This window comes from Neopsephotus bourkii, unplaced genomic scaffold (assembly GCF_033783945.1).
Source record: "Neopsephotus bourkii isolate Nb327-2 ecotype Australia unplaced genomic scaffold, CSIRO-AGI_Nbou_v1 NB_1637, whole genome shotgun sequence".
Taxonomy (NCBI): Eukaryota; Metazoa; Chordata; class Aves; order Psittaciformes; family Psittacidae; genus Neopsephotus; species Neopsephotus bourkii.
In genome coordinates this window covers 9,098,632-9,124,894 of record NW_026902112.1, presented here as the reverse complement: position 1 = coordinate 9,124,894, position 26,263 = coordinate 9,098,632, and the positions used below count along the sequence as shown (strand labels likewise).

The following is a 26,263-nucleotide window of genomic DNA, read 5'->3' as shown; positions in this document are numbered from 1 at the left end:
ATGCTTTCTGTGAAAAGTAAGGCTGCTTTGAGGTCTCTCCTATCCCTATGTCTAGAAGTGACTTTTGAAGACAGACTATTTTTTGGTAATTATATTAGGATTTAAGTGACTAAAAGATGTTTTGAAGCTTCATTTATAAGACCTAATTATTTCTGTAAAATTAAACCAGTGTGGCATCATCTTTCGCTTTTGAGTGTTTTAAGTATCTGAAGTGAAATGCACAGAATCCTCTGATTGATATCTTCAGGTTTGAAGAATGAGTTGCAGAAACGCTATGTCTGTCCTTTAGTGCTATTTTTGCATGAAGTTTGTCATTTTAAACGCCTTTGCAAAACGTGTTAGAATCATTTAAAGTATTTTATATTGCTTTTGGTTGTGCATGCAAGGTATTGTGCACTAGGTGTCAGCATCGGTTCATTGTCAGAACTTGATATTGCTTGTTAGTGGGATATAGGCTTGAAGTAGTTGGTAGCTTCCAGAGTTTTGCAGCAGTTTCTTCTTGGCTGTCTGGTTTCAAAGCAAGGTAGTCATTGAAACCAGAGGGGAAAACAGTGGTTGCTTGAGACATGTGACAATATATTGATAAGCTAAAGAAGCACATATTGGTAGCTTCTCACCAAGTTTGTTTCAACTTTAAGCCTAACGGCACTTCCAGTAAATTCGTCCTCACTGGTTGGCAGTCTGCATATCATGGAATGAAAATTTTGTGGCTTACAAGATCAGAGACAGATAAGATAGATAGTAGTATCTATCTACTACTTGAGTTAGTATTTTTCTTACTTTCATACCCTGAGATTTCAAGAGTAATAATTAGATTCAGTCTTACAGGGATGAAAATGTTTAACTTGGTAAATCAGTAGAGTTTGGAAATGGTTTTTTTTTTTTTTTTTTCATTCTACAGGAGGGCTGGAGAGGGGCTTGGGACAAGGGCCTGTAGGGACAGGCCAAGGGGAATGGCTTGAACCTGCCAGAGGGGAGACTGAGATAAAGTCTTAGGCAGAAGCTCTTCCCTGTGAAGGTGCTGAGGCGCTGGCACAGGGTGCCCAGAGAAGCTGTGGCTGCCCCATCCCTGGCAGTGTTCAAGGTCAGGTTGGACACAGGGGCTTGGAGCAAGCTGCTCTAGTGGAAGGTGTCCCTGCCTATGGCAGGTGAGCTGGAACTGGATGATCTTTATGGTCTCTAAACCAAACCACTCTAATTCTGTCATCATGTTAAACGTCTTCCATGAAATATGGAGCTGTTAGTGACTGTTCTATTTACTTCCTAGTGCTACTGAGAAATAAAGTTGGTAAAGAACTCAGTCTTTGCTGCTTTTGTTAGCTGCTGAACTTGAACCAAGCTTAAGTTCTCCTGTCAGTAAAAGCTGTCATGACTGCCTTTATGCAAATTCCCTGGCCTTTTTAGTGTTGGAGAAGTCTCTACTACATTTTTCCCCCCTGCTGCTACTTTTTGTTTAAATTCAGATACATGCTTTAAAATATTGCTTAAAGCCAATCCTTTTCTCTTTTTCCCTTTACATTTCAGCTTTCAGAAGAAGAAAAAATCCAGCGCTACAGCATTTTGTCTGAGCTGTATGAGCGGATCGGCTTCCACCGCAAGTCTGCTTTCTTCAAGCGCATAGCAGCAATGCAGTGTGCAGCCCCCAGCATCCCAGAGCCTGGCTGGAGGGCCTGCTACAAACTGCTTTTGGAAACCCTCCCTGGCTATAGCTTATCGTTGGATCCTAAAGATTTCAGCAAAGGTAAGTGTGTCTGGGAAATTATTAGGAGAGGAGTTCACCCAACTGGCTTTCTGGAACTGGTTTCCTTGAGAGATATCAAATCAAGCTAATGTCATTTACCTATCCAAAACTGGCTGCAGCAAATAGCAGTTCTTTAACACTGTACAATCACTTTTTCATAGTGTTGCTTTCAAAGACTTCAAGTTTCAATGATTTAAATGAATATATTGCTGTATTCCTCTGTTTGCAGCAAATAATTGTTTTATTTATGAGAGCTTCATTTCTACTCTTCTTCAAAATGTCTTTGTTTTTGACTGTATGGTGCAGAAAAGGCCAGACTTTATTTTCAAGTATTTTTTTCCATGAAGTTCCTTCAACTTCTGCATCCATAATTGTATGTCTTCTGGTATTTGGTGCTGTTTGATCTTATAATGAAAGAATGAAAGAGTCTTTTACCCATTTTTTTAGTGTATATATATATAGACACATATATGTATAATGTAATTATATATATTTGACCCTATCTGTAGGGTCAAATACATCACATTTTCCCACAAATTAGACCAGAGTGGTGTTATCTGTAAGCCTAGCATTTGGTTAAGCCACTTCAACAGTTTTTAGACGCTAGATACCCTTTGAATTACTATTTTCTTGCATCTATTAAAAACCAAAGGAAAAAATAGTCCATACGAACACATGCCAATTCCTGTAGCTGTTAAATGCTGTGTTCACTTTCCACAAGTTAAGTGCTATTTCCTTCCCCATTTAGATAAGGTATATTTCAACAATCTTATCAATGGTATCCAAAGCTGTATACAAAGTAATAATTCAAAAAGTTGTGTTGGTTTTAGTATACAATGCTGCATTTTTCCTGTAAAGGAAGACACAGCTAATATACTGTTTGGGAACAAACTGGAACACAAGAGGTTCCACTTAAACTTGAGAAGAAACTTCTCAGTGAGGGTGACAGAACACTGGAACAGGCTGCCCAGAGAGGTTGTGGAGTCTCCTTCTCTGGAGGCATTCAAAACCCACCTGGACACGTTCCTGTGTAACCTTATCTAGGTGGTCCTCCTCCAGCAGGGGGATTGGACTAGATGATCTTTTGAGGTCCCTTCCAATCTCTAACATACTGTGACTGTGACTGTGACTGTAACTCCTTCTGAGTAAACCTTTGTTGCCCCCAAACTTGCATTCTTTTGTATAGTGGAATTGTTGTGGACCATTCACTAAATGTTGCTGCTGCAGGAGAGGAGCAGCAAACAATGGACTATGCATGTACTGGTAGGAAAGAGGTGAAGTTCACCAGTACAAAACCTCTGAACTGGTTTAAATATGAATGAACAGCAGCTGGGATATCCTTCTCCCTTTTGTGAGAGTGCATTGACTATTTCTGAGATTCCAGTTTAATGTTGGAAGTTCAGTTGTCAGTGTAGTTGTTTCTGTATGGGCTAGGTCACTTAGCCGTTGAAGTAATGGAGCTATCCAGTCAATTCAGTCAAGGAAGGACATGTTAAAACTCATCTGACTAGCCACTAGGTAATACCTTCCAAACTCCCTCAGCTCCACTGACAAAAGATGCACGTGGACAGCCCACTGTGTGTATGGATAGTTATTTTTAAAACCAGTGTGATTTTAGCAGTCACTGAAAGAAATGATTTCTGAGAGGAGGCAGAAAATGCCAACTGGACTAGACAAAAAGATACAAAGGATCTAGGAAGAGGGGATGTGCTGGAATCGTGCCTGGATACAGCTGACTCTGAACCACCTCCTGCTTCCCCAGTCCAGAGTAAGCACACCCTCTGGGACAGGACATCTCTACACCTTGAAGGAACAAATAACATTGGCCTCAGTCACAGAGGTTGGAACTAGATGATCTTTAAGGTCCCTTCCAACCCAGTTACACTGTGGCCTGTGAGGGAAAAGGAGAAGACTGGGGTGGGATTGTGTTGGGAGGAGAGGTTGTAGAAGTTCTGCAGTAAGTGATGACATGATAGGTGTTTTATCTTTCATATTAACTTGCCTTCATGTTGCACTGAAGTGCTTTATCTGATTTTTACCCCTAAAGTGGCTGTTTCAGTGACATAAGGAAAGATCACTGTAAAGTCTAAGAACTACTTGATAAGGAACAACATTTCACACGTAAAATAACGACTTTTATGTGCAGAATCTTGAATCTTAACTCTCAAGGTTTGGTTGCAGTAAATATGGCTAGAAAAGTTTGCTGAATGCTGAAGGGTGATACTAGAAAGAAGGCTCTGTAGAAGTTTATGAAGTATTGCACATAGAATCATAGAATAGTTAGGGTTGGAAAGGACCTTAAGATCATCAAGTTCCAACCCCCTGCCATGGGCAGGGACACCTTGCTGTAAACCATATCACCCAAGGCCTCGTTCAACCTGGCCTTGAACACTGCCAGGGGTGGAGCATTCACAACTTCCTTGGGCAACCTATTCCAGTGCCTCACCACCCTAACAGGAAAGAATTTCCTCCTTATATCCAATCTAAACTTCCCCTGTTTAAGTTTTAACCCATTACCCCTTGTCCTATCACTACAGTCCCTAATGAAGAGTCCATCCCCAGCATCCCTATAGGTCCCCTTATCTTGGAATAGCTGTTACTTAGAAATTACTGCTCTTGCTTACTACTGAAAGCGTGTTCAGTTTGATGAAGGGTACTGCATATTACTGTTTTGAAAGAAAACTTACATTGTGATTATCTTTTTATTGTTACTGTAGATACTTTGCAAATATGAAATAATTTATAGTCTGAAATTTAGTTTTTAAAGACTAAAAATGAGCAAATGGGCTTCATGTCCTGCAGTTTTATTGCTTCTAACTGACTTTTAATGGCCAGGAGAAAATTTAGAGAAAATACCTTTTGCTTGATATTTAAAGAGACTTAAGAAGTACTTGATTTGGATAAAAAATAGGTTTCTATATGAAACTATGTGTGGTGAGGCACTGGCACGGGGTGCTCAGAGAAGCTGTGGCTGCCCCGTCCCTGGCAGTGTTCAAGGCCAGGTTGGACGGGGCCTGGAGCAAGCTGCTCTAGTGGAAGATGCCCCTGCCTCTGGCAGGGGTTGGAACTGAATGAGCTTTAAGGTCCCTTCCAACGCAAACCATTCAATGAGTCTAAATCTCATGTGAATTTCTTGTTCAGAGAATTTAAAAAATAAGACACATTAAAGGTTTTGTGTGTCATTTTGTTTTTACTTCATGGAAAATGTAACTTCATTTTCTGGTTTCTAAGGATAAATTTAGTATAGACAGGCATATATTTAGTATAGACAAGTATAGACAAGCATATACAACAAAAATTGCTTTCACATTTAAATATTCAAGCAAATGCAAAGATCCTAATCTTAATTTTAAGTACAAAAATTGGATTTTGTAATTATTGATTCCACTGGGTGATTCTTAAAAGTATCATTAAATTATTGCTTGATATATAAGGGAAACATAACTTTGTGATGATTTTCATCTATGATGATTTCTTTCTAAAGTATTCAATGGGTGCTTACTTTATAGGAACTCACAGAGGATGGGCTGCAGTGCAGATGCGTTTGCTTCATGAACTAGTATATGCTTCCAGAAGAATGGGCAACCCTGCTCTGTGTGTCAGGCATCTGTCTTTCCTTCTCCAGACCATGCTGGATTTCCTTTCTGATCAAGGTATGGTTTTTAAAAGTAAGATGTTGGTGCTTTCTTCTGCTTACAGTGAAACGATTTGCCTTTGATTTGAAACATACTTAGTTTGAGAAGAAATGGAGAACACAGAAGTGATGGCATTCTGTGTGTGCTGGAGGTAGCTTATTGATGGTATTCAATTACTTTAAATATGACTGTTCTGACCTTGATGTGTAGTATCTAAAATAAAAATTCCTGTAATATTTTCCATCTGTAGATTGACTCCCTCAAGCCTAATGCTCTGTTTCCTCCGTAAGAATTAAGACTATGATCACATGGCTTAATTTATGCATGGATTAAAAAAAGAAGTATTATTTAAAAATGCTACCAGCTTTCATAAGTGCTTTTAATGAAGAGATTGAGAGAAGCTGAGGTTGAAAAGTAAATGCAGAAGAGTATGGTAGTTCAGACTAAATCTACCATGAGTTTTCTGATAAAATATGTCTTCTGAGGAAACACTGATTGTGTGGAATCAGAATTCATCTAAGTGAGTAGGCACAGTCCTTGTCTCTGTGTTTGAGACAATGACCTTGTAAAATCTGTATGTGATGGAACTGAATTAAACAGTGTTTAACATGGGCAATAGGCTTAAGTTTTGATGGTTTATTTCAAAAGGTATTTTTTAATCCAGCAATAAATTTCAGTGGGATTTGTTAGAGTTGTCAGTGGATGCAATGGAATAAATGTGTCTGAATGATTTTTTTAGAAGCGGTAATGGTGTGTTTGAGAACCCCTTTGTGGGGAGAGCCATGCAGCATTTACAAAGTCAGCTGGAAAAGCAAAAGGTGAAATATTCTTCCTAAGAAATAATACAAGCAAACCAGTTGTCAAGCAGGTTTGTTCATCACCAGGATGAAGTGGTTGAACTAGTGGTGAAAGGGGTTTTAAAAATTGCTTTTGATTCACAGTAAGCAATGTAAAAAGTTAAGTTTTTCAGTATTCCCTTGTTCTATGGTAAAGAGGATGGGAGAAAAATGTAGTTTCTTTTCCCTTTTCTCCTTAGTTATGGCCAAATTGACTCCTGCAGCAAAGAAGTTTGCTTCTGACCTTTGGCTGCTGATGAATTCCCTCTGTTTAGTGGCACAAAACAGTGGTGGAGGAAGGAGAGGAGCTGAAAGGAACTGAAACTGTTATAAATTATCTTTCTGTCTGTAGATCTTACTGGCAGTCAAAAGGTCCTTGGATATTCCAGGGCTTTTAATGAAGCTTAGTTGATGGATGTATGGAAAGCTTGGCTGAAGACAAGGTTTTAAGCTCCTCTGCTGTGCTTGTTTATGTCTGGCGCTGCTAATCCCTAATCCTAAAAAGGTTTGAAATCCTAAAGTGAGGCATTTTTTGTGTTTCTTGTCTTCAGACGCTATACGCCTGAGTAATCTATGGTATCAGGGATATTTAGTGTCTTTGAAAAATCAAACTAAATGTGCTCAAGTGTGTTTGGAAAGTAGCTGAATCTTTTTATCTTTCTCTCCTGAAGACATCCAAAATAGAACTTGCTGTTGTGTTTGAAGCCTTTTATTGATGGCATGTTGCTCAGACACGGTTAGTGGTGTTCCAAACTAGTTGGAGTGTGGATGACAGTGCCAGAAATGTATTTATGAGATTGGTATTGTGTGATGTTATGCAAGGGTCTGTTTAGCATAGAAAATGACTTAAAATTTATAGTTCTTTCTAAGGTGTCAGAATATTAGGGGAAAATGAACCAACAAAACTCCTTCAACCTTGGATTGTGATAAAAGGACAAAAGCAAGATGATTTGAATGCTAAGGTTTATGCTACTGACTGTTTGAAGTCTGTGGACAGTTCCCTTATAACATGAACGTTTAGAAAGTGTTGTAATTAGTATTTATCTCTGATAATAACACGACTGAAACCTTCAGGTTTTCTTAACCAATTAAAGGTTGAATTAGGAAACTGAAGTAATACAGTAGCATTGGTGTTCAAGAATGCTAAGATCTCATTATTTTTCTGTGCTGCACAGGAAGTTTGCCAAGTTACTAGTTCCTAGGGAGAGGAAAACTCAGTCTTTTAAAGCTTAAGTTTTCACCCGAATGTGTTTTTTCGTGAATCAAATAAGCGTATTTTAAAGCCTGTAATTGATAATATGTGTCAAATCCTACACTTGTATTTAAAGATCGGGTAGTTTGGAGATCATCATTAGAACCAGAGCGAATAGAAGTGAAAACTCTAGCTGGTAGCTGTCAGCTTAAAGCATTTGGCATGGAACTTAATCTTCTAACCCTGTTTGTCTTCAGGATTAGCTGCCTCTAGACGCAGGAGAAAGAGCATTCATTCTGGTTTGTGAATCTAATTCTGTTTGCTTACTAGTTCAGTTGATGCTGAGATACTGAGACTTCAGAAAACAGAAAAAAATGATTTCTTCTTCAAGCAGGAGTTTAGAAGGTGAAATGTAGTAGTTATGTGAAAGATCTATTAGTTAGAAGCTCTTGCTTCTACTCCCAGAACACAAATGCATGATCAGACAAGATGGTTTGTCTTTAAAACAAAACTTTATTATATTTTAATTGAATGATACTTGAGAATTAGTTTAAAATACAACTTTTGTGTACGTTTACTTGAATTACAGTTTCCAGCCACCCAGCCTGGCAAATCTGAATAAAAATACCATCAAGGAAATGGGAGATGGCAGTCACTATTTTAACAACATAGAAGCTAAGAATCGGATTTAAAATTAAGCTATTTAGTTACATAAATATGTAAAATGCAGTCTTCTGCTTAGCAAAAAAGAGGTACCAAATTTTGCATAAAAGCTCTAATCTCCAGCCATTATGTTTTAACGTTAGCCCTTGAGAATCACTCTTTCTTTAAATAAGAATTAAAATGTGCAATTGCAAAGTTGCTTGGAATTAAATCTGTCTCTTTTGCATAATGCTTTTTGAACCATAACACTGTGTAAAGCTCACACTGCATTCAGTTTGGGTAAGGTCAGATACTTTGGAAAAATCCGACATTTTTTTGTGGATCCTTATTGATAATATCCATATGACTTAAAAGGACTGTGATGTCTATTGTGTAGACTATTCTGAGCTAGCTCAGCTATGATTCTAAACCCAGAGCTTCATAAGAAATGCACCTTTGAAACAATCTTAAGGTCCTTTCCAAGCCTTACGATTCCAAGATAGAAGCATGCCCTCCCCGCAGTGGATGCTCATCACTTTGGCCACACTCACTGATTCTGCTGGAAGACATGAAATTTTCAGTAGAAGACTTGTTACACAACACTTCAGCCAGAGGGCAGATGAGGTCCTGCGTGTGATGAAGGACTTAGGGGTTTCTTAGTTGTAACTGGATATTTTATCTTCAGAAGCAAACCATATCAGCAAAGTTCATCAGACTCCATAGGGAAGGATTTTTCTGTGTGGATTCTGATTTTCAGTATGCCTACTCTATTGCATCTCTGTACTGACACTGCACAGAAGACACCAGAGAGTGGCTGAGCTCATTGCTTGGTCAGGAGTTGTTTTTAGAGTGTGTCTCAGGTAGAGACTGTGTGCCATGCTATGCTTGGTCAGTGGGATGATAAAAACATAGCTCTACCTAAGGAAAAGGGTTTTGTTGCTTTTAAAGTCCAGAATTGAATTTTCAGACATAACCCTAGTTGTCTAAATTTCACTGATGTGATTCTGAACTCCATGATGGCAGGATTCCATCCCTTACTGCAGTACTGGCTATTACTGGAACTTCATCTGACATGTTGATCCACACCATGCAAACTGTAGAAGTTTGTAAGTTTGGCTCCAAGCTTTTTTCTCATGAAAAGAACCTCTCACCATGTAGAAGATGCTTATTCTCAGCCTGTGTTGAGATCATCCTCCCCAGTGAAGTATTTCTGCCAACATTTCTGCTGAATGCTATTTCAGTTCCCCTCATCCTGTACATCAGTTGTGATAGACTTGTCAGTGTTGACCGGGCAGACCACTTTGATGCCTTGACAGCTTGGAGTTATTGGTAGCTGGAAGACCAGGGACTGCACACCAATAATCTGAGATGGCTTTCAGAACCTTTCCATCCTCCTTTCAAGATTGCAGTGCTCAGGTGATGGCTGATATGTCACCTGTGAATTCTGTGCCTTGTGCAGAGAAGTGATGAGCTTCATCTAAGGAAAAAAAAACCCTAAACCTTCTTTATCTTCAGAAATTATGGTTAAGCCTGGAGTGATCGTAATTTGATGATGTCAGACAGTGTCTGACAACTCTTAAAATATGCGGTTCTATCTCACAGCTTGAAAGAGGAAACTGTGCAGTATTTTACAGGCATTTTTATTTATAGAACAGATTGGATATGCATTCACTTGGTGAGATTTAAATTTCAAATTCCCCTGTAGCAATATGGGAAATAAGGAAGAATATTAAACTGGGCTCATAACGATTGACAGCTAGATCAAAAGCGAATGTGTAAATGTCTGTAAGTGTATCCCTTCTGCCGAGCATATTGGCAGCGGCAAAAACCAAACTCAGTTTCTGAGGATCTTTACTTCAAACATTGTCTTGATTTTCCACCCAAACGCCTTGGAAAATGAAATCAAGCTGCATGGGCACTTGGTGAGCTGTACTAAATAGTGTTTCACTGGAGGAAGGGGTAAGGATAACCTATAAACTGCTGCAGCTGTAGAACGTGGAAGAATCTAAAGCCACCTCTTGATTTGAGGGACAGCTGGATCAGCTTGTTGCTGTATATCCACCTAGCCATATTCTATTCCCTTGTCTATGTCTTGCTATGACTTTCTCCTTTTCTCCCTGTTTGGAATGCCATAGCAAGGGTTCGTTGAGCTGGTTTCTTGGCATTCCTGTCCTGTGTTTGCTGTTCCTCCCACCTTACTTCTCCTTTCATTTCTCCTGTTGTTCGTGTTTAGGTCCCAGGAAACAAGATTTCAAGTATTAGAAATAAAATGTAGGATAAACAAATATGAATTCCTGATTTTTGAAATAAAACCTTGACAGTAGTATAAAAGAGGAGATACATAAAAGTAAAGAAGGTAATTTGAAGAAATTAAAAGAAGGGGGTATGCTTGCTGGTAGCATGGAGACTGCTTAAAGATGTCACAGTAGATTCTCAGTAAGTGTATTCTCCTTTTCCATTAGAATAAATGAGAATGAAAACACAAGGGTAGTTAAACAGCAAAATGAAAGCAGTCAAGGGAGAAAAAAGTTTACTGTATTAAAGTGAATGTTATGTCCAAACATAGAAAAGAGAAGGGAATGTCAGTCCTGCTAAATTAAATGGGGTGGGGGAGGATCATAAGCCCAGAAAAGATTTTGAGGCATAACTTGCTGAACTTATGAAAGCTAATAACTTCTTCAAACATATTAGAAGTAGGAAGCCTGCCAGAACTGAAACATAATTGAGGTATAAAAAGAGATGCTCAGGGAAGATTGAGATTATCAGAAAATTTTGACCAAGATTTGCTGTTTAGGAAGAAAGATTCTGAGGTTTGGACCTTCTTCAGAGAATAAGTCTGTGGAATTCTTCCAAAGTGTAATTAGAAATGGTTTATGGTGCAGTGTGCTCCGAACTGTAAAATGATTAGTAACAAATCCAGGTACCAGATGAGGTGTAAAGATGTTAAAACAATGGTGAAATTAAGCAACTGAACTGCTAACATTTGCACTGAATGGATTTCTTAAAATCTCTTCATTCTCCTTTTAAAATGACAAATGGCAAATACATCTTTGCATTTCTTTTAAGAGCTCAGAGATGGATGGAAGCTCCTCTGAGGTTGATGTGGCTGCAGTGTAGTTGTCTGCATGTGCATCATCCTAATGATCCTGGCCATCCCAGTGACTCTTTTGACTGGATTTATCACTCCCGTTACACATGCACAGCTGTCTCAGTACTGACTGGGTGTCTGCACCTGACCCTGGTCGTCAACACTTCTCTTCTTAGAATGATAGAATCCCAGATTGGAAGGATCATCTCAAGGACCATTTGGTCCAGCCTCTCTAGGCAAAACATGACCTAAATTTGATGTACCAGCACCCTGTCCAGCCAAATCCTGAAAGAGTCCAGTGTTGTGGAACCTCTTCTCTGGAGAGGTTATTCCAGTGGGTGATTGTTCTAATCATGAAAAATTTCCCTCTTGTGTCAGAAATTATAGTAAAAAACAGTAGGCACATGGATAATTGTGATCTATAGGAAGGAATTACAACATCTTTGAAGCATGACATCTTCCCAAGGAATAATGGAACATTTAAATAAGTGCGATTTAATTAATACAATGTTCCTAAATTAAACAAACCCAACCAGTAAACCAAAAAACCTTTTGGTACATTAATTAATGATTAGAAGAGAAAGAATCAGTAAGTGAAGGAGATTATGGTGTTGAGGAAAGAGACCAGTGTTATTTTGAAGAGTTTCCAGAATAGACTTGGTTGTGATATTATTTCTTGAGAGTGGGAAGTAAGAGATTGTGTGGAAACCTTCTCTTTTAAGCTCTGCTTATGCTGACCATCATAAGTAATCCCCTGAAGTGTGTGTAATGTAGGCACCAGCTGCTTTGCTCTACAGTTGCTTTCCTTTTGTGCTGTAATACTTGAAAGTACAGACATAGCCTGTCAATATTTCACAATGTTTAATCATAAGGAACATTATTCCCAAATACTGCATTTAATTTAGGACAGCATTTCCCCTATGATCCTTTATAGTGTTTAAATTCATGTTTAGAAAGGTAAAAAAGGGCTAAAAAGAATGAAGTTTTAATCAGACTGAAGAGAGAATATAATGCAAATTAAAACTTGATGTAAACTTCTGAGCTGAAGTGAGGTTTCCTTAACTGACACTAATGAATTGGTTTCAGTGCACTGTGTTGTATTTTAGTTGACAAAGTACCTGCAAGTTGGTTTTGCCTCATCCATACATCTTCCAAAAGGGAGCTAGTTTGGTTGGTCTTACATTATTAAAATGAACTGATTTCAGGATGGAGACTGAAATGTTAAATATAATTACCAGGGATTATTTATAGCAGCATGGTAGGTTCTTAGCTATTAATTGGAAATCTTTTATACAGCTTCAGCATAGTGCTATATATTATCTGTGTGCATATCTATGAAAAAATATATATTTGTGTGTATATAAAGTGTAATTGAAGAGAGGTGTCACCTCCTGTGTGTTTGATGTATAGCAGTGGCACAATATGGAGTAAGAATGAATATATTAAAGCTTGAATGGAAATGCTTTCTGGCATATTATAATAAAAGGCTTGGAGATTGTACATGAAGTAGGAGGAAGCTTATTAGAAGCCACTTAACTCTTACTTATCACGGTACTATGAGTTTAGCTTCTTTTCATCTAGTTCTGTGTTTTCTTCAGTTGTGCACTATGAAACTTAAGGACTGTTTTGTACTCTTGTTCCTGAGAGTTGTTCATCTGCAGCACTTTTTCCTGCCTTTTTTAATCCTTCCTTTATTTCCTTTTTTAAATTCAAGGCAGTAGCAGCAGAGTAAAATTCTCTGGGTTGCTTATTCTTCTGTATCTCTCTCTGGAATTGGTGTTATCTAGAGACAAACTGGCTTATTAAATAACTCCACTCAACCTTTTATGTTAAGAAGATGTATTTCATTTTCCTGGAATACATGTCTTTTAGACTATGTAGAAAGTAAAAGCCCACAATGCCTATACATGTTTGTGTTTCAAATAATGATCTGCTTCTCTCAGGGTTCCTTGAGGAACTCTGGTTCAGATCTCAGTTCAGTGGATTTATTTTTCTTGAAGCAGAATATACAAATGAGGCATGCTAAACTAGCAAGAGTGCTAACATTTAAACTCATTTGCATAGCACAAATTATGAAGACCAAAAGTTTAAGTCATGTTGCATGAAAGAAAAATAACACTCTATAGATAAAATGAAGACTCGTCCAACTGGTCCAGCATTATAAATAAAGCCCAAAGTCTTTTGCACGTGATTTACCTTTGTTTAGACTCGTGTGTTGATGAGATTCAGATAAAAAATCTGGTCAATACCATATCCCAATTCATAGGTGAAACAGAATATCCATCATTACAACGAAATAGTGCTTTTTTTTTTATGAGTAAAGCTCCTTGTTAAGTTGGTTAAAGTCATTAATGAAAAAAAAAAATTAAGTTCCTGAGGTGTAGCTCAAAATTCCTATCTTCATGTAGACAACTCTGACTCTTAGAGAAGCCTGATATGATTAATTGAGGGAAAAGATACAGGTGTTGAAATGAAAACAAGTGGCAAAGTTTTTGTTCCAGAAGAAAAGATTACTTGGGGAAAGACAAACTTTAATTGGTAGTAGGAAGACATGAAGAATTTGTGCTGTATTTTTAGGAGATACTATTTTGGTACTGAAGGAAGTACAGCTGTATCCTGGGCTGCCTCAAAAGAAGCATGGCCAGCAGGTTCAGGGAGGTAATTTTCCCCCTCTACTCACCTGTAGTCTGTGGTCTGGGGCCTCCAACATAAGGAGGACATGGACCTGCTGGAGAAAGTCCAGAGGAGGTCATGAAGATGATCACGGGGCTGGTGCACCTCTGCAATGGAGCCACGCTGAGAGGGCTGGGCTTGTTCAGCCTGGAGAAGGCTCCAGGGAGAGCTTAGAGTAGCTCTCAATGCCTAAAGGGGCTACAAGAAAGCTGGAGAGGGGCTTTGGGCAAGGGCATTGGTGACAGGACAAGGGGAATGGCTTTAAACTGACAGAGGGGAGATTGCGATTAGATATAAGGAAGAAATTCTTCCCTGTGAGGGTGCTGAGGCGCTGGTACAGGGTGCCCAGAGAAGCTGTGGCTGCCCCATCCCTGGCAGTGTTCAAGGCCAGGTTGGACACAGGGGCTTGGAGCAAGCTGCTCTAGTGGAAGGGGTCCCTGCCTCTGGCAGGGGTTGGAACTGAATGAGCTTTAATGTATTTTCTGACCCAAACTATTCTGTGATTCCATGAGTTCTCACTCACTTTGGTCATTTTTAGATCCAGCTGGCCTGTCAGCTTGCATGTGGTTCCTGTCTAACCGGTTACCTAATGTCTGTAGGTAGGAGTCTGAAATGTGGCTATTCAGGGCAGTATAAAAACATAGGTAAGTGTTGAGATTTATTGCAGGAGGGAATATTGGAATGAGAACTGAGCATTCCTTGTGTTGTTTTCAAAACAGCTTCTTCAAGTATCACATCTCCAAGTAGTTTGAAGTTACACTTACTTGCTCCATGTATTTTTCAGAAAAACATCAGAGATGCTGTTTGTTTGCTAAAACTGTAGAAAATGCCATCATCTAATGCCCATCAGACTTAATGTCATGGAAAAACCAGGTGATGCTTGCCTGCAGATTAGAGGAGACCTGCTCTTTTCTGCTGTATTAAACCACCATAATACCGAATTAGTGGCTTGCTCATGCAAGTCTTGCTAAGGCACTTCACTCTCTACATTACCTTGCTTGTGGTAGGAAATGTGCTGAGTATACAACTAGGATGCTTTCTGTCCATCTGCATCTATCTGAAAGTGGAGTTGAGGGATTGCCTGGAAGGTCATGAAGACTTGCATACGTGCTATAATCCAGTCAAGCTAAAAAGTTTGTAGTGGCTACTGTCTATGAATACTCAATTTCTATTTTAGCTTTTGTGAGTGTCTTACTGTATTTTGTGGCCTTTTGATATTAGTTTTTGCTGTAAAGAATATACTGCATCTTGATGTCAGGGTGATGCTGAAGAAGGCAGGGTGATGCTGAAGATGCTGCTGGCAGCAGACACGCACTGACCTTGTTTTTCTTCTCTCACTGTCTGAGGTGTCACCAAACCATTTTCTTCTTTCTTTTGTAAAGGAAAATATATATGGGTGCAGAAGCTACTGTTTCTATTGCTTTTAATGCTGTCAGACTGACTTTTCTGTCTTGTTACATGGTACTAGTAATTTATCAAGGAGATGTTTGTGTCTTTCTTCCCGAGAGAGTTGGGTACTGACTGCTCCAGGTGTTCTTGGATTTCTTCTTTGTGAATGTTATTTGCTGTTTTCAGGGGGGAAGGAAAAGCTCAGCCAGCACCGAGAACCCTGGGTACTAGGTTTATTTGTTAAAACATTGATTCTGGGCTTATCACCAGGGGAAAAATGGAATTCAGGTGGCTTTGAGCTTTTAGTTTCCCGAGTTTCGTTTTCAGTGTTTTAATGGGTTCCACAAGGAAACAAACTCGTTTGTCTTCCAGAGTAACTGGCAGGTCAGACATAAAATGTTCTTTCCTTCATTCTACCTTGCTGTAGGTTGTTCCGTAAGGCACACAGTGACTTGATCAAAACAGTTATTTGCCAGAAAACAAACACGTTCTTAATATTTGACTTAGTTTTTAATGGGTAATGACTGAGACTCAGCCTGAGTATTTAAAATCTGTTCAAATATTAAAGAACTAAAATGTACAGTTAAAGCAACTGTGTTTGTCTGGTTTTAGCTGTTAGCTGCCAAGTCATGAAGTTCTCTTTGTGTGATACTGTTAAATCACAGTTACTGAAGTGCATAAAAATACTGGTCTGTAACTGACCTTCCTTCCTTGTGTGTTTTTTCCATGGCTCCATTATTGTGAAATACTGCTTCACATTATTGTGAAACTAGCAGAAAATCTGTTCTTTTTCACATTTAGAAGCTTCCAGTCACAAATGTGCACTCTGTGTTCAGATTTCTGTATTCTCACAGTAGAAGAAGGTCCAGAAAAGCTGTAGGACAAAACCAGTGTTCATTGTGTTGCCATGAAGTGGTTAAGCAAAAAATTATCAAGAATATTGAAGCAGTTGTCTGCTGGCCTGACCCGGTCTCAAGGCAGGTGTGTTGCTTACCAGGGGCATGGATCAGGGATGTGGCAGAGGGGCTTCCTGCTCTAGTAAGCCCCACGGACTATCACCCACTTCTGGTGATACAGGTGGGTGCTAGGGATATAGATAGTAGTAGCCTGGGGAACATAAAGAAGGACTACAGAGCCCTGGGAGAGGTGGTTAAGGGCTCTGGAGCTCAGATAGTCTTTTCGTCTATTCTCCAGGATACAGAGGAGGACCTAAAAAAAGCTAGGAGGATTAGCCAGGTTAATAAATGGTTAAAAGGGTGGTGTCATAGTCAGGGGTTTGGGTGTCTTGAACATGGGACCCAAGTTTGTAGGCCAGGTCTAGCGGGGGCTGGTGGAGCTGGTCTGATAAAAGAAGGGGAAGAGCAGTTTTGGTAGGAGGCTTGCCAGACTGGTCAGGGAGGCTTTAAACTAGATGTGTTGGGGGAGGGGGGCATCATTCCATCCCAACACACCCAGTCAGTTGCCAGCACCTATAATAAATGCTTGGAGCAATGTAGAGATATTCCAGCTGCTCCAGCCAATGAGCCGGCTTCATTTGGAGCTCGACTGAGATGCGTCTATGCAAACGGCTGTAGCATGGGGAACAAACAAGAGGAATTAGAGATGTGCGCACATCTACGGGAGTATGATATAGGCATCACAGAAACATGGTGGGGTGGCTCCTCTGACTGGAGTGTTGGAATGGAAGGTTACAGACTTTAGAAAAGACAGGCCTGGCAGGTGGGGAGGGCGAGTTGGCATTTATGTTAGGGATAGGCTGGAGAGTATGGAACTCTGTCTGGGGACAGGTGAGCAGTTAACAGAGAGTTTGTGGGTCAGGGTTAAAGGGAAAACAGCGATGGGAGGCATTACTGTGGGGGTATGTTGTAGACGGCCTGATCAAGAGGAATCTGCGGATGAAGCACTCTATAGACAGATAGGAAAAGCCTCACGCTCACAGGCCCTGGTTCTCATGGGGGACTTCAACCACCCTGACATCTGTTGGAATGACGGTACGGCCCGGCACAAGCAGTCCAGGAGGTTCCTCGATTGTGTGGAAGACAACTTCCTCCTGCAAGTAATAGAGGAGCCGACAAGGAGAGGTGCTATGCTTGACCTTGTGCTTACCAACAGGGAAGGGCTTGTTGGAAATGTGGTGCTCCAGGGCAGCCTTGGATGCAGCGACCATGAGATGATTGAATTTGAGATCCTTAGGACAGTGAGAAGAGCGTGCAGCAAGCTCACTGCACTGGACTTCCGAAGAGCAGACTTTGGCCTCTTCAGGAACCTGCTTAGTAAAGTTCCATGGGATATAGCCCTAGAGGGCAGGGGGACTGGAGACTCTTGTTTGGTCTTCAAGGATCACCTGCTACAAGCTCAGGAGCGTTGCATCCCAACTAGAAGGAAGTGCAGCAGGAGGGCCAGGAGACCTCCTTGGATGGATAAGGAGCTGCTGAGGAAAATTCAAATGAAAAAAGAGACTTATAGAAAGTGCAAGCGAAGACAGGCGGCTTGGGAAGAGTACAGGGGTGTTGTCCAGGAAGCTAGGGACCAGGTTAGGAAAGCTAAGGCCTAGTTAGAATTAAACTTGGCTAGGGATGATAAGGATAACAGGAAGGGATTCTACAGGTACATAGCAAATAAAAAAAAGCAGACTAGCGAGAATGTAGGCCCCCTCAGGAAGCTCTCAGGTGAACTAGCTACACAGGATTTGGAGAAGGCTGGGGTTCTGAATGACTTCTTTGCCTCAGTCTTCTCTGGCAAAGGCTCTGACCGCACCACCCAAGTCTTGGAAGGCAGATGCAGGGACTGTGAGAATGAAGACATTGGGCCCACTGTAGGAGAAGAACTGGTTCGAGACCATCTTAAAAATCGGAACGTGCACAAGTCCATGGGACCTGATGAAATCCATCCGTGGGTCCTGAAGGAGCTGGCAAATGAAGTTGCTAAGCCGCTGGCCATCATATTTGAAAAATCATGGCAGTCAGGTGAAGTTCCCTATGACTGGAAAAAGGGAAATATAACCCCCATTTTCAAGAAGGGGAAAATGGATGACCTGGGGAATAACAGACCAGTCAGTCTCACCTCTGTGCCTGGGAAAATCTTGGAGCAGATTCTCCTGGAAGGCATGCTAAGGCACATGAAAATCAACAAGGTGCTCAGTGACAGTCAGCATGGCTTTACTAAGGGCAAATCCTGCGTGACCAATTTGGTAGCCTTTTATGACAGGGCTACGGAACTGATGGACAGCGGTAAAGCAGTGGATGACATCTACCTGGATTTATGTAAAGCATTCGACACTGTCCCACACGACATCCTTGTCTCTAAATTGGGGAGACATCAATTTGATGAATGGACCACTCGGTGGATAAAGAACTGGCTGGATGGCCACACACAAAGAGTTGTGGTCAATGGCTCAATGTCCAGCTGGAGACCAGTTACGAGTGGTGTCCCTCAGGGATCGGTGTTGGGACCGGTTTTGTTCAATATCTTTGTTGCTGACATGGACAGTGGGATCGAGTGCGCCCTCAGCAAGTTTGCTGATGACACCAAGCTGTGTGGTTCGGTTGATACGCTGGAGGGAAGGAATGCCATCCAGAGGGACCTTGACACACTTGTGAGGTGGGCTGATGCCAACCTCATGAGGTTTAATTATGCCAAGTGCAAGGTCCTACACGTGGGTCGGAGCAATCCCAGGCACAGCTACAGGCTGGGCAAAGAAGAGATTCAGAGCAGCCCTGCGGAGAAGGACTTGGGGGAGCTGGTCAATGAGAAAATGAACATGAGCCAGCAGTGTGCGCTTGTAGCCCAGAAAGCCAACCGTATCCTGGGCTGCATCAAAAGGAGTGTGACCAGCAGGTCGAAGGAGGTGATCCTGCCCCTCTGCTCTGCTCTCATGAGACCTTACTTGGAGTATTGTATGCAGTTCTGGTGTCCTCCACATAAAAAGGACATGGAGCTGTTGGAACAAGTCCAGAGGAGGCCATGAGAATGATCAGGGGACTGGAGCACCTCCCATATGAAGATAGGCTGAGAAAGTTGGGGCTGTTCAGCCTGGAGAAGAGAAGGCTGTGTGCAGACCTCATAGCAGCCTTCCAGTATCTGGCTGTAGGGATACTGGGGATGGACTCTTCATTAGGGACTGTAGTGATAGGACAAGGGATAATGGGTTAAAACTTAAACAGGTGAAGTTGAGATTGGATATAAGGAATAAATTCTTTCCTGTGAGGGTGGTGAGGCACTGGAATGGGTTGCCCAGGGAGGTTGTGAATGCTCCATCCCTGGAAGTATTCAAGGCTAGGCTGGACGAGGCCTTGGGTGATATGGTTTAGAGTGAGGTGTCCCTGACCATGGCAGGGGGGTTGGAACTGGATGATCTTAAGGTCCTTTCCAACCCTAACTATTCTATGATTCTATAATATTAAGTTGTCAGAAGCAGCCAAAAAAAAAGGTAATGAAACCAATTTGGTATGAAATGGGGAATTTGTGCTAGGTTATACTGAACAAACAGAAGTATCTGCTCAAGTGGCAGCACTGGCTATGACTTGACTTGGTTGGATCTTTGATTGACTCTGGGGAGAAACTGGAGGAAATAAAATGCTGAACGTAGTTATTTCTGATGAGAAAATAACCCATCATTTGTCAGTCAGTAGATGACTCACTGTAATACCTACAGGGGAGTATCCAGTAGTATTCCCAGCTACAGAGCAGGCTTTTAAAGCTGTGAATTCACAGGTTAAAGGATCAAGTGGTAATTGCTTTACTGCTGACATATACAACCATGAAGACACTGGATGGGTGAAAACCTCCAGGAGTAGCTGTTTTCTGTTTCTTCTTTGCAAGGAGAAGGATAAGTACTGGTGATAACTGTTCTTGTCATAGATAGTCATCTAAATTAGAGGTCAGGAAGCCTTGGTAGTAGACTAGATTCTCCTGGGAGGTTTGTGCAGTTTCTGATTGTATCAAATGCGATGACAGCCAGGCAGATGCTAGGAGAATTCAGAGCTGTTGGAAGGTAGCAGTCTGTAGCAGGTTTCTGGCAGCTATTAGGCTTTTCAAATTTGACTTAGTAGGGAAGTCTGAATCATACATTCATACCACAGAGGTCGAGTAGCAGAGGTGCTGAATGGAGAAAGGCTGGAGGGGGACTTTCTACAAGGGCACATAATGATAGGACAAGGGATAATGGCTTTAACCTGAGAGAGGAGAGATTTAGATCAGATGTATGGAAGAAATTCTCCACTGTGAGGGTGGTGAGACAATGGAACAGGTTATCCAGAGCAACTGTGGCTGCCCCATCCCTGGCAGTGTTCAAGGCCAGGTTGAATGGGGCTTGGAGCAACCTGCTGTAGTGGAAAGTGTCCCTGCCCATGGTGGGTTGTTGGAACTGGATGAGCTTTAAGGTCCCTTTCTGCCTAACCTGTTTTATGACTCTATAAAGATTTACTTTTAGAAGTGGCTCTCAAACAAGCTCTTGCTCGTCTGTATCATGAATGCTTCCTGATACATCCTATTGATGTAGATTCCTTTAGCATCTCAGCTGAGATGAAGTGCTAAATAAAAAGTAATGGAGCTGCTGGCTTGGTAGCAGCATGTGTTAAATGGCATTTCATAAAGTATCAGCATAGGAAAATGTCTTGTTTTAGCCTTGTCCTTGAAGAAAGCATGCTGAGCTTCTGTGAAATAAAAATGTGACTCAAATCTATAAACAAATTAGTTTTGCAGGTGGCTATATTCTTTCTTTGAACACAATAATTGACAGTGTTTCACACTAGGAAATGAAAGCCAGTTCTCCAGAATGACAGACCTCTAGTTTGATGCAGAATTAAGCTCATACTGTAGTGTTGTCTTCATTATTCTTGGTAGCTGTGAGCTTTCTATTTCAGTGGATTCTACTTGTACTTTATGCCCTTGCTCACCTAACATGGAAAATAACAACCTAAATGCTGTAGCATAAAAATCTTGTTAAAACACTCAATCTTTAACCACAGTTCCTGGCTGTGCTACACTGATTTGAATGTATGTCTATGTCTGGTAATGTGTTTTTTGGGAACATTTCCTACACACAGATAGAATGTAGTGAGTGGCTCAAGAGGCAGTTCAGTGAAGCATAGACAGAAGCAAAAAAATTTCTCAGATATGTGGCATTAATTTCATAGTGAAGGCAATTACAATCAATGTTTATTTGCTTTGAAAGATTACTCATGGCTTTAGAAGCTTACAGACTAAGCTGGATTGATGTGGGCAGCACTAGCATTGATGGATGTTTGTGCTTTCCAAGGTGTTTGGGGCAGTGACATGGTTTACTGGATATATTTCTCTCACATTTTTCTCAGTCCTTCCCCTCACAGCTTCTGTGCAGGACTTTTTACCCATTCTTAGGGTGGTGATGCCCTGGCACAGGGTGCCCAGAGAACCTGTGGCTGCCCCATCCCTGGCAGTGTTCAAGGCCAGCTTGGATGGGGCTTGGAGCAACCTGCTCTAGTGGAAGGTGTCCCTGCCCGTGGCAGGGGGGTGGAATTGGATGAGCTTTAAGGTCTCTTCCACCCTAAACCATTCTATGATTCTGTGATTCTTAAATGTTATCATAACCATGCCACCAGCATAGCTGATGGGCTCAGCTTTGAGCAGTGATGGGTCTGGTTTGGAGTTGGCTGGAGCTGGCTCTCTCTGACAGGGAGCTACACCTGGTGTCTTCTCCCAAAAGGCACCCTTGCAGCGCCCCTCACTACCAAAACCTTGCTGCATAAACCCAATGCGCTTGTCTAAGCAGTATTTTTGGAAAGCATTATCTGCTATCACCCTTCCCTTTTCTATTTTATCCTTCAGTATTTTGATCTCTGAAGTATTTTCTAGAAACAGTTCAGTTACTGAATAGCTACTTTTTATTGGTAGCACATAGAATCATGTGGAGGAATGTTCACTGTACTTTAAAGCATAAATATATACAATATATGTAAGACTTTTCACCTACGTCAGCCTTCCCTCTAAACACACAGTCTCAGGCTTGTTTCTGTTTGCCAACTCCCATTTCACCCGTGAAACAGTTTTGTGTTCACACCATGCATTTCCAATATACATTTTTTTCTGGAGGCATTTGTATCTGTTGTTGAAAATGATTGTTGGGTAAAATCCATAAGCATTTACTATCCATCACTGAAGATAAATAATGTTTGTATGAACATTCTTGTATTTTTAAGAAAAAACAAAGAAAAGCTTTCCTACCGGTTGTTATGATTTAGTAGCATAGTATAGTAGAAGTATTTTAAGAATTTAGGTAATTTTAACACCTAAGAGAAGGCTATGTGGAGACCTCAGAGCAGCCTTCCACTATCTGAAGGGGGGGCTACAAGGATGCTGGGGAGAAACTCTTCATTAGGGACTGTAGTGATAGGACAAGGGGTAACAGGGGAAGTTTAGATTGGATATAAGGAAGAAATTCTTTGCTGTAAGGGTGGTGAGGCACTGGAATGGGTTGCCCAAGGAAGTTGTGAATGCTCCGTCCCTGGAAGTGTTGAAGGCCAGGCTGGACAGAGCCTTGGGTGACATGGTTTAGTGTGAGGTGTCCCTGCCCATGGCAGAGTGTTGGAACTGGATGATCTTAAGGTTCTTTCCAACCTGAACTATTCTATGATTCTAACAGAAGCTAACATCAAGTAATTTGTTTCTCTTCTTTGGTAGTGTTTATTCTAATGCTTGAAAGCAGGGCTTGTTCACATAATAATGCCATTATTTTTAGCCATAATATGCTGAGGCCAGTTGTGTTGGGTATTTAGATTTACTGGATAAATTGTAGCAATCTTTTTTTTTTTTTTGACAATGAAAACTATCAAAAAGTAGATATAAACAGAGACTTTAAAAATCCTGACAAGGCCAGGAAACTTTCTTGCTTAAGGTTGTTTAATTGTATTTGATCTATTCATTAAAACTTCTGGAGCATATCTCTAAGCAGTATATGTAAACATTAGTTGGCATTCCATTAGACTTATTTTGTATAAATACAAAAAAAACCCAAATAGAACTTTTGGTCATAACTTCATCTTAAACTTTTGTTGCATGTATATTAGAATTTGGTTTTTAACTTTATTCTCAACAAATTTATTTTCTAGAAAAGAAAGACGTAACACAGAGCTTGGAAAGCTACACAGCAAAATGCCCTGGTACGATGGAATACATCACTCTTCCAGATGGTTTGAAGTTGCCTCCTGTTCCCTTCACCAAATTACCTATTGTGAGGTAAGACTCCAAAATGCAATCTGTAACTTTTGCACAGTACCTGTCATATTTTAAAAGATCCTGGAAGGATTTAGACTTCTATAACAGTTGCTCACAGTAACATGGCAAAATGTCAAAATGTCAGCTTGTTTTGAGAGCTTACTAGGCAAAAATAGAGCCTTTGAGCAGAAAATACTTTCTGTGGCCTTTAGTTTCAGGAGGATAGTAGCTTTTTTTTTGTTTTAAACTGTCATTCAAGAGTTTCTGATACAGCTGAGATTCAAGTTAGATACCAATCATACTGGAAGTCCGCAAGTTGAATGCTGTCTCTGTCTGTGGAGCTTGGAACTTGGCTGGAACTGATGCTTTTTGTAGCTGTTCCTTTCCAGATGTTGCATTTTGAAGCTGGCACCTTCACTGGTCAGTTCTGCATCTGAGTTCCCTTTAGTGCCTGGGTGCCAAAGCACATCATGCAGTCAATCCAATTAATAATACTGTGTTTAGGCTAAAGCCTAGCGTGAAGTATTAGGGTCAGAGAAAGAAAACAGTTGCTGGGCATCAATGATAAAAGAAAAGGCTAAAAAAATCTTTGTCAAGAAGTGGCTTTTCTGAAGAAAAATGTATTTCTATTCATTAAAAATATGGTAGAAGTTACTGAGAAGAGTTCTTAGAGAGTTTGGAGTTCGCAGAGGGTTGTCATCAAACACTGCATGAAGCAAAAGTTCTAGTACCAAAGAACATAGGAGATAATAAAGTGCATAACCAAATACTGAAAATTATATTGATTTTCAGATCTTAGTTCTAGAAATGAAAATGCATGGTTTACCCTATAGCCACTTTCTGTTACTATGTTCTAACTTACTAATTTCTTTTTACTGAAGAAAGAGATCTTGTCTAACTATCTGTAGTGCACTTAAAAGAGGTATGTTCACACTAACAATGTTGTGTGGGAGGTGCTTGCTTGAGGTGCTTGCTTAAGGTGCAGGTTTGACCAGAACATATGGCTGGCTGTGGGCAGATGGAATTGTATCTGAAATCAGAATGGTCACACCACTTCTAGTGTCCTGGAAAGAGTGTTTTATCTCCTGGTTGGAGCAAGTACAAAGCTATGTACTGACTGACCTTCTGGGTCACCCACCTCTCTTCTAATATGTACTCAGAGTACATCTTTCTTGATGTCTTCCAGCATTGTCCTCTCAGTGTATTCAGTTAGTGCTGGCAAGGCATCTGGGATGACTTTACAGATACCTGCTTTGCATTGCCTCCACTGTGTTTCAGTAGTGCAGCGTGTACTTTGGAGTTGCAGCAGGTTTTGGCTTCTTGGATGGAAAACATGCAATGTGAACGTATGATCCCAAAATCATAACTGTTAGAACTAAAGCTGTGTATTACAGTGAAAATGTTAGTTGACTAATTTGTTATCAGCTAACCTTGGAGTTGATTTAGTGTCACAAAAAATCTATGTATAGAGCTAAACTAGTCATATTTGACCACCCTAGATCATATTTGCACTCAAGGCACATAAGTAGCTGTTTCCAGGTTTTTCTAACATAATTTAGGTGTCTTATTTTGGATGAATTGAATTACTGACCTGTTAGAGAGCAGTGTAGGGGAGAGGGACCTGGGGGTCCTGGTGGACGACAGGGTGACCATGAGCCGACACTGTGCCCTTGTGGCCAAGAAGGCCAATGGCATCCTGGGGTGTATTAGAAGGGGGGTGGTTAGTAGGTCGAGAGAGGTCCTTCTTCCCCTCTACTCTGCCCTGGTGAGACCTCATTTGGAATATTGCATCCAGTTCTGGGCCCCTCAGAAGGACAGGGACCTGCTGGAGAGAGTCCAGCGCAGGGCAACTAAGATGATTAAGGGAGTGGAGCATCTCCCTTATGAGGAAAGACTGAGGGACCTGGGTCTCTATAGTTTGGAGAAGAGGAGATTGAGGGGTGACCTTATTAGTGCATATAAATATATAAAGGGGGAGTGTCATGAGGATGGAGCCAGGCTCTTCTCAGTGGCAAACAATGATAGGACAAGGGGCAATGGGTGCAAACTGGAACACAAGAGGTTCCACTTAAACTTGAGAAGAAACTTCTTCTCAGTGAGGGTGACAGAACACTGGAACAGGCTGCCCAGGGAGGTTGTGGAGTCTCCTTCTCTGGAGACATTCAAAACCCGCCTGGACACGTTCCTGTGTAACCTTATCTAGGTGTTCCTGCTCCGGCAGGGGGATTGGACTAGATGATCTTTTGAGGTCCCTTCCAATCTCTAACATACTGTGATACTGTGATACTGGCCTGTGTGGACTTTATTGTTTCATTTTCCATTGGCTTCTTGGTTGGGTGGCCTGTAGCAGACCTCCTTATAACATCGTCTGTCCTTGCCCTCCTTTTAACCCTGACCTATAAGCTTTTGATTGGTGCCTTTTCCATCCCAAAGCATAGCTCCATGCACTCTAGGTAGTCACTGACATAGAGGGCGACATTCGCTCCTCATCTCCCCTGCCTGTCCTTCCTGTAGAACCTGTATCCTTCCTTCCAACACTCCAGCCGTAGGAGCCATCCAAACATGCCAGTAAGATCGTAGCTCTGCAGGGCATGCACGTGTCTGTAACTTCTTGGTTATTCCCCATGCTGCGTACATTTGCATAGAGACATTTACATTTGTATGCTGAGAGAAAGGGACAAGCACGTTATCTTTATTTGTTATTCCTAGGCCTACCTTTAAGAAATTGCTCGCCATCCAGGTGCTTCATTTACACCATCAGCTTGTGCTGACCTAGCTGCACTCAGAACACTCAACATAGTTGCTACCGTTTTGCCATGGGGTGAGGAGCCCAACGTCAGCAGTATTTAACAGTGAAGAATTTATTTGTGCTCT

At 41.0% G+C, this 26,263-nt stretch overlaps 1 protein-coding gene across 5 annotated transcripts in view; it reads left to right on the top strand.

Moving 5' to 3' along the window:
• TRAPPC9 (trafficking protein particle complex subunit 9) overlaps positions 1–26,263 on the top strand; it is a 498,862-nt gene that overhangs the window by 24,729 nt on the left and 447,870 nt on the right. For all 5 annotated transcript variants that reach the window (XM_061374152.1, XM_061374153.1, XM_061374154.1 and 2 more), the window contains 3 exons: positions 1,525–1,741; positions 5,251–5,394; positions 23,284–23,410. In XM_061374152.1, the coding sequence (XP_061230136.1) occupies positions 1,525–1,741; positions 5,251–5,394; positions 23,284–23,410 (488 nt within the window). The remainder of the gene's footprint in view (positions 1–1,524; positions 1,742–5,250; positions 5,395–23,283; positions 23,411–26,263) is intronic.